This window comes from Sinocyclocheilus rhinocerous, unplaced genomic scaffold (assembly GCF_001515625.1).
Source record: "Sinocyclocheilus rhinocerous isolate Xijiao unplaced genomic scaffold, SAMN03320098_v1.1 scaffold3059, whole genome shotgun sequence".
Taxonomy (NCBI): Eukaryota; Metazoa; Chordata; class Actinopteri; order Cypriniformes; family Cyprinidae; genus Sinocyclocheilus; species Sinocyclocheilus rhinocerous.
This window is the reverse complement of record NW_015632728.1, coordinates 80,984-90,408: the sequence shown is the minus strand read 5'-3', so window position 1 is coordinate 90,408 and position 9,425 is coordinate 80,984. Positions and strand designations below refer to the sequence as shown.

At 32.9% G+C, this 9,425-nt stretch overlaps 1 protein-coding gene across 1 annotated transcript in view; it reads right to left on the bottom strand.

Annotated features, from left to right (window-relative positions):
• The window catches only part of rph3ab (rabphilin 3A homolog (mouse), b), a 24,194-nt gene that overhangs the window by 1,012 nt on the left and 13,757 nt on the right, over positions 1-9,425 (bottom strand). The window contains exons 8-15 of the mRNA XM_016555999.1: positions 8,888-8,967; positions 8,380-8,454; positions 6,787-6,896; positions 5,271-5,397; positions 5,106-5,162; positions 3,920-4,074; positions 1,925-2,006; positions 1,338-1,434 (exon numbers count right to left, since the gene is read on the bottom strand). Of these exons, the coding sequence (XP_016411485.1) occupies positions 1,338-1,434; positions 1,925-2,006; positions 3,920-4,074; positions 5,106-5,162; positions 5,271-5,397; positions 6,787-6,896; positions 8,380-8,454; positions 8,888-8,967 (783 nt within the window). The remainder of the gene's footprint in view (positions 1-1,337; positions 1,435-1,924; positions 2,007-3,919; positions 4,075-5,105; positions 5,163-5,270; positions 5,398-6,786; positions 6,897-8,379; positions 8,455-8,887; positions 8,968-9,425) is intronic.

Below are 9,425 nucleotides of genomic sequence, written 5' to 3'. Positions count from 1 at the left end.
CTACTGTAAATATATTATAACTTAATTTTTGATTAGTAATATGCATTGCTAAGAACTTCATTTGGACAACTTTAAAGGCAATTTTCTCAATATTTAGATTTTTTTTGCACCCTCAGATTCCAGATTTTCAAATAGTTGTATCTCGGCCAAATATTGTTCTATCCTAACAAACCATACATCAATGGAAAGCTTATTTATTCTTTCCATTTATTTATTTATTATATATATGATGCATAAATCTCAATTTCAAAAAATTGACACTTATGACTGATTTTGTGGTCCATGGTCACAATTTACTAAAACATTTACAAATATGACATTCAATTATATTTTGAACATGAAATGAAGTCAGTGATGAAATTATGGCACTATGGTCAGATTGAAGCATAATGACAAATCTAGACCATGTTTACACCTAGTATCAACATCTTTTAAAGGGATAGTTCACCCAAAAATGAAAATGTGATGTTTATCTGCTTCTGAACTGTCCCCAGGGCATCCAAGATGTAGGTGACTTTGTTTCTTCAGTAGAACACAAACGAAGATTTTTAACTCAAACCGTTGCAGTCTGTCAGTCGTATAATGGAAGTGAATGGGAATCACGGCTTTGAGAGTAAAAAAAACATACACAAACAAAACCAAATTAAACCCTGCAGCTCGTGACGATGCATTGGACCATTGACACTCCTATTTGAGATTGTAGATAAGAGTGTCAATGGTCCATTTGAGAGATAGGTGGCGGTAATGCACTTATAAGTCTGCGATCCGCTGTAAAGCAAAAAGAAGAAGAAGGTGCGAACGCGAACGCGCTCAGGACAGTTCAGACATTGCAGTGCATCAGAGGTAAAAAACGATATAAATACTGTTCAGTTTCTTGCACAGACCGATCGTTTTGTGTCTTTACACATCAATGTATCGTCACGAGCCGCAGGGTTTAATTTGGTTTAGTTTGTGTATGTTTTTTTGACTCTCAAAGCCGTGATTCCCATTCACTTCCATTATAAGACTGACAGACTGCAACGGTTTGAGTTAAAAATCTTCATTTGTGTTCTACTGAAGAAACAAAGTCACCAAAGTCACTTGGATGCCCTGGGGAGAGTTCAGAAGCAGATAAACATCAAATTTTCATTTTTGGGTGAACTATCCCTTTAAGGATAACAAGTGGACATTGCCAAATGAGGCAAAATCTGCTATGGGGGTAATAATGGAACGAGTTTTAAAAAGTGATTTTTTTTTTCACGCTGTTATTTACAAAAGGATCTGCATTTTATTGGGTTTAAATTACATTGTTAAATAAGTTTGATAAATAATATTGTTGCTACAATAAACGTAAATACCTATATAGTCATTGCATTTGCCAATGTCATAGTCCCATACTGAGATGTCAAGAGTCTTTTTGGCCAGCTCTGCATGCTTAATTTCATAGCTGAATTCCTGCAAAACAACAGTTCACATGGCAAAACAGGGAAAATCTAAGAAACATGATAATAAAATCCAAGCAGCAAAAAAAATAACAAGGCTTCACATTCCTACAATGTTGGACCAGATTATTAAACATTAATATATTTGCTAGTGCTGTCAGTAGATTCAAATATTTTGAAAGTGCTGAAATTTGACACTGTTTATACTTATTTTCCTGTCAAAATGCATTCAAAATACATTCACGTTTGATGAGTTTTTGCTCTTATTAATATTATTGGCTATTTGCTGCATTGCTGTTCATGGTTTTGAGCTCCTGCTCGTGAACTTAAATAATTAGTAGTTGTGTATGAATAGCCTGGTGACACTGTTGGTCAGTCAAGCTATTTGTATCTGTCTCAATATTTTTTAGGATCATTGTTTATTTGTACACACCTACAAATAAACAAATACGTAATTTAATTAATAAACATATATGTGTCATCATTACAGGTGGACAACATACCTCATTAAACTCAGGGTTGAGTGTTTTCTTCTTGGTCTGCGTCTTGTTCTTTGCTTTCTTCCCCATATCAGGTTTCAGACATCTATATCCATTCATAGAAATATACCATCACATTTTCAAGCATTTTTACAAAAGCATAGAAATAAACAATCCTATTACAGATTCATTAAGAATTATATAATATTTAATATTTTTTAGTGGTGTCAAACGATTGATCGCGATTAATCGCATCCAAAATAAAAGTTTTTGTTTACAATATATATATACGTGTGTGTTCTGTGTATATTTATTATGTATATATAACATACACACACATACAGTATATATTTTGAACATATTTGCATGTACGTACAAGAATATATTTATATTTATATAAAAATAAATTTAAAATACAAATATAACATTTTTCTTAAATATATACTGTATGTGTGTGTATTTATATATACATAATAAATATACACAGTACACACACATATATTATGTAAACAAAAACTTTTATTTTGGATGCGATTAATCGCGATCAATCATTTGACAGCACTATTTTTTTTTTTAATAACTTAGAGTTGTTGACTTAAAAGAATAGTTTACAAAAAATGAACATTTGCAGAAAATTTGTTCACCGTCAGACCATCCAAGATGTTTGCAAGTATGTTTCAAATTTTTTGTATTTTAGCCAGTTTGAAGTTAAAATTGCCTTAATTATGGATTTTTTTCTTACAAACAGGCAGATTTTCGCTTCATAAGATGTTAACTGATGGACTGGAGTGGTGCAGTGTTAATTTCGTTGACGAATAATTTTTGTCATAATTTTCGTCAACTACATTTTTTTCACAGACGACAACGTGACGATAACGAACTAAAACTCTTTTTGAATGACAAAAACTATGACGTAAATCTATTGACATATTCGTCAACGAATAAAAACGAGACGAAAATGTTAGGGAGGGATGATTTGGGAAGAGATTCATTCAAAACGAATGTGCTGCTTGGTTCGGAGGTTAGATTCGTACATATGAACCGGCGGGACATTAGCTAACATACAATGTCGAATTGTCCGTTTTGACGAGTATTCACGTAAACACAGTTGATTATGTCTTAGGTGAACGTAAACAGTAGAAAGAACATGGATCAGGACATTGCATCCATTGCAGCTGTGCATTCGGTTTTAAAGGGATAGCAGCCTAATTTAGTTGCTATTGTCAGAGTAATTTATGTTAATCAAGCAACAAAAGAAAGACAGAAAATCACGCACTGCTCTTGACTGAAAAACTTTAGTAGCCCTAAAGATTAATCTAAATTTATTTATGGAAAAATAAATATGTCTGCTTGAAAGAATGAAGGATATGGTAAACAAGTTGCTATAAAGAATGCATAATTACCTTATATAATGGTATTTCATTAAAAAGAAGACCATGTTCTTGTTCTTTATGAGAAGTGGTTTCATTTAATTTTAACATAAAGACATGTTGTGTGTCACCGCAGTTAAATCGGTGTCTATCATGATAAAACCTTAATATCAAACCTATATAATGAGTTTGGAAATTTTAGAGAAATGCTTAATAAATGCACTGTAACTAAACCCATTAGATTTTAGCCGACTAAATTTACTGTAGATTTAGTCGACTAAAACTAGACTAAAACTAAAAACAATTCAGATGACTAAAATATGACTAAATTGCATTTTAGTCAAAAGTCTATGACTAAAACTAAATCAAAATTTGCTGTCAAAATTAGCACTGGAGTGGTGTGGATTATTGTGATATTTTTATCAGCTGTTTGGACTCTCGTTCTGACGGCACCCATTCACTGCAGAGCATCCACTGCTGAGACACTGATGCAATACTACATTTCTCCAAATCTGGTGAAGAAATGGCTGGCCTGAGGGTGAGGACATTCCCAGCAAATTTTAGTTTTTGTGTGAGCTATTTCTTTAAATTATATGACTGTTTCCTAAACATATAATAAATGTAATGTATATAAATGTTGACAACTCACATTTTAACAAAAGGATCGGAATACCCATTCGCATCCATTGCTGCTAAGTGAACACAGCGTATAACGCCTACAATGAGACGACTCAGCTGACTGCTGTACATGAGGGATATCAGGATTCGTCCTCTCTCTTCCAGCTCAGCTCCATCCTTCCCAGTCTATTCACACACACACAAAAACAAAGCAGTGTGGATGATAATGAGAGAACAAGAGCGTTTGTTGCAAACTTACTTATTGTAGAAGCACCTCATTCTATAAATAGCACATGGGTCTTAACTTATTTTGCTATTAGTATTTGCAGCTGATACACATAACAGTGATGACCAAAATACATAGGATGCACAAAATAATGGAATCACTACATGACGTGAAATGAGTGTGAAAGTCTAATCTTTAAACCTCTGTTAATGATACCCTTGTGAAAACGAAGTGCACTTAATTGTGTTGAATGTGCACTTCAAATCTGAAAACTATTTTTTTTTACTTTTAAAAAGTGCACTTTATAATAATGTCAAATTAAAGGTTTTAAAGTGCATTTTAAATGTTTTAATGATCTTTTGTCGTGCTTAAAGAAGTACGCTTATTTTGATATGTTGACTAACATACTAAAGCACATGTAAAGTACTTTTAATTTTAACTGTAGTGCGTTGTTCGATATTTCATTTAAAGTTAATATATTTTAAATGTACTGAATTACAACAAAATGTATAAAATAAAATGTATTTAAATACATGACAAGTTTTAATATAAATAACATTAAAGTATATTTTAGTTTACCATAAATGCTTGTCAGTACATTCAGAAGTACTTCAACCATATTTCAAGGACAATAGAAGTAATTATGAAATTACATATAAAATGTACTTAAGTGGCTCAAGAAAGCACACTAAAGTTCAGCTAGGTGCATTTAATATAAATTTAAACTACAATACATTAATTGCAAAAAAACATTACTTTCAGCTCAAACTTAAGCATACTATTTCTGTAGTTGGCATACTTTTAAAAAAGTGCTTAAGTACTTCAGTAGTTACATAGAACATAGAATAATGCAAATTATAATGAATCTATGGCAGACAAGTGCCAATCTGTAAGGCCGAATGTGACCTTAATCTTAATCTTAATGCAAATATATATTTAGGTGATGTCAATATTTTGGTATACCCTTATGAATATGAGTTTAAGCATTCACCTCATCCTCATAGAGGGTGATTCCTCGCGCACCGCCTGCAGTCGATGTCCTTTTTGTCTAAAGGGAAAGAGAGAGGCAGTTTTTTCCTTACATATTTGAAACACGTATATATTTTGTAAATTCAGTAATGTTTGTTAATATGTGATATGTGTATAAAACACTGACCTGCACAACCCTCTCTAGACACACGTTAAAGTTTTTCTTCTGATTGAACTTGAGTTTTTTCAGCGCAACTCTGGTTTCTCCGATGAACTCATTGTGACCAAACTTGTCTTCATCACAGACAGATATTCTGCACAAACAAAATCCCTTGAATCCATGAACACTGAATGTAAAATATGTAGAACATATCACTCGAATACTTTCTTTAGTCTATGATTAGCTAATTAATTGGAAGTGAAAAAATGCTCAAATAAAATATATGATTATAATATTGGACAAAATTAGATGTGTTGCCTTGGAAACTAACTGAAACAACACAAGTGTAAGTGAGTACTAAAATATGAGCCTGGAGCACAAAACCAGTCTTAAAGGGATAGTTCACCCAAAAAACTTTATGCTAAGTATCTATCATTTTGACGATAGTGGTCCTGACAGAACTGATTTATATAATTTTTTTACCTCTGATGCACTGCAATGTCTGAACTTTCCTGAGCGCGTCCTGAGCGCGTAACACGTCTTCTTCTTCTTCTTGCTTTACGGTGGATCACAGACTTATAAGTGCATTACCGCCACCTATCTCTCAAATGGACCATTGACACTCCTAATTGAGATTGTAGATAAGAGTGTCAATGGTCCATTTGAGAGATAGGTGGCGGTAATGCACTTATATGATTTTCTCAGTATTTTGATTTTTTTGCACCCTCAGATTCCAGATTTTCAAATAGTTGTATCTCAGCCAAATATTGTCCTATCATAACATAACCATACATCAATGGAAAGCTTATTTATTCAGCTTTGATGTATAAATCAATTTTAAAAAAATGGACACTTATGACTGGTTTTGTGGTCCAGGGTCACAAATGACTAAAACTAAAACCAAAATAAAAAATAAATTGAAGTAAAAAGGAAATCTATAAAAAAAAAAAAAATTACAAAAACTAAACTTAAAATGAAAACTGAATATACATGAAAAAAAACACGATAATTCAAAATATTAACAAATGATACTATGTAGATAATACTAAAATGCCAATGTTAACTCCGAAACATATGCATAATGTTTCACTAATGTTATAGTATCAACTAAATCCATATTAAGTTGTTTTATTTCAGCTGTGGGAGCAATTTTCTGATTATGATCAATTCGGTCTCGGTGCATCCAGTATTGGAAAGAACTCAATTTCAGACTAAATGTACTTATTTTACCTGTAATAAAACAGGTAAACATACACACACGGTCCCAAATGAACACTCCCAGAGCACCAAATTAATATTACCATAATGTGAATTTCCTTTCCACTAACAGCTGAATCTACAGGACATTTCTCTTCATTATCCCCTTTGAAATGAGAGGGTAACTATATAACTGTTTCCCCCCACACTGAACCAAATCATTAATTTCAGTCCATTATCACAGATGTTGTAATAACAAAATTAAAATGAGCTAGCATGGTCAAAAATATAATAAATCAATTTCTAACGTAAGAAAATAAACATCTGTACTGAAGTGGACTGAAACCTGAGGGTCTTGCGCTGCATGTCGTCGTCTGTCAGCCCGTGGTACACCAGCGTCTCATTCCAGGTTGGGTTGCGAGTGTTGCGTAGGGTCTTGGTGCGTAATTTAGTTGACTGCATTGACAGCAAAGATGCTTTGTTTAACCGTCATTGCTTGAGCAGAATAAAAGAAGCTTTTGCATAATTGAGGCCCGTCTCATGAAGCTAGCGGAACCAAACCGATTCAGATCACTATAGTCTTAAAACTATATAAGTCTGTTTCCACCACGGGATAAAAAATTACTTTTATCTCACACTTCTGACTTTTTTCTTGCAATTTGTGTTTATATCCCGTAATTCTGACTTCTTTTCTCAGAATTGCAATTAGGTCCAATTCTGAGGGGGAAAAGTCATCTCATAATTCTGATATTTTCTTGTAATTACACGTTTATAGCTCTCAATTCTGACTTTGTAACACACAACTGTGAGTTTATATCATGCATTGTATATCATACAATAATTCAATACAAAATGCAAAATCCTATAAAGTTTACAATTAATTGTCCAAATATAATTGCTGATGGGTAATGCATTACAGGTTTGTGGATCTTGATCACTAGTTTTACTAGATTGTTCATATGCCCTTGTTCTCAATAAATAATATATGCAATAATAGACCAGCAACAATACAGATTTTTTTTATGCAGCTTAAGTTTCAGAATAGAATACATATAATTATTATATAAAATATAGCAAATAATCATTACCAATTTTGTGAATATGCTTTTTGTGATGAAAGAGATACAGGGGACGTGGCTTTCTTGCATCAGAGACATGATTGGTTGGATTGGTCCAGTTTTGGTTTATAATCTCTTACCCAGAACAAAACTTGCCATGTCTAGTACATTCGTTACTATGATGATGAACATGTAAAAGTGTTCTACCTTCGTGAGACTGAAAAACTAATTGTCAAACTACACTCAAAGTTAACCGAGAAGCCACTTAAACCTACTTTATGAGACTGGCCTCTATAGTATTATAATGTTTTCATTATAATTTTAATAATGAATACCAGAAAAATGTCTGTAACTCTGCAGCAATGTATTCACTTTCTACCAAAAATGAAAAAAAAAAAAAAATTTCACATTTTCACGTCATCATAGTTGGGTAAACTTATATATTGGTGAATGGAAACTACAACAAATATAACATTTTTGCATTCATATTTGCACCAATAGCAAAAGAAAAAATTCACAATAGCATTTCTATGACTTTCCAAAATACAAAAATATTGAGAGATTGAATACGTTGGCCAGACTAGAGAAAGATGTTAAATTTGCTGTCACTCCCTCAGCCGTTGTGTTAGAAACACCTACGCAACAGAGTTTACCATTTTTCTGTAAATTAATATCAAGGTAATAAACTATAGTGTGCATTAAATAATTAAAAAACATTCGAGATTTACAATGTTAATAACTGTGGAATTGCGTCATCACGGTCTGTCAAAAGGGTCCATTACAAAAGTGTTGAACTATTGCTATAGTAAACATTACAGGCATTATTCAGAGTTATTAATATTTGAGGTACAAGCAGTGCACTAAACAGCCCATGATCTCACCTTGCTTGCACCCGGTAACAGATGAAGCTTGACATAAGGATCTGCCAGTCCGTTCGAATCCATCGGTTTCAAACCCTACGAGAAAATATTACAATAACTTAAAATTATGTCACAACACAGAAATCAAGCACAGTGCAATATTACTCATATGGAGCACAAAACCAGTCATAAGGGTCAATTTCCCAAAATTAAGATTTATGCATCATTAAAAGAAAAATCGATAATTTTGACCCATACAATGTATTTTTGGCTGTTGCTACAAATATACCCCAGCGACTTAAGACTGCTTTTGTGCTCCATTATGTCCTATGAAGAGCGTTCATAACTGTGAAAGTACGGGACTAAATATCCAACTCATCCAAATTAAAATATTCAAGGATCCAAACAAAATGTTGCATGATAATAAATACATATCTCAGTAATATTACAACATAATTAGCCCACAAAGACAATATATTCATTTTTGTCTGTGTGCGAGACTTTTAATATTAATATAAAAGAGCGATACCTTCGCTCTAATAATGTTGCAGTGGAGGCTGTTGTTCCCTTGGTCATACAGTAAAGTGAACTCCAGTGATCCCAGAGTTGCTGAAACAAAAGCAATATATTGCATTAGGCACAAGCATTTCATGAAGTTTGAATGCATGAGAAGCAGAATCTAATCTCACAGCTCTACATTTCAGTGTGTGCTATAAATAATTATGTTGCTGCTCTCTGTTGCACTTCATTTGATTGAAACACTCTCTCAAACACACACTACAAATGCACCCGTTATCGAGTATTTAAAGTTTAATGCAACAGCGACATTTAATGGTGTTAAAACAAGTTGTTTTGCCAAATCTAAAAGTAACACCATGCATGGTGAAAATTACGGTGCCCCAGTAGTTCACAACACAATGAAATTAAAAAAGCAAACATAAGCTCACAACACAACGAAATTAAAAAAGCAAACATAAGCTCACAACACAACGAAATAAAACAAAAAACAAACGTAAGCTCACAACACAATGAAATTAAAAAAGCAAACATAAGCTCACAACACAACG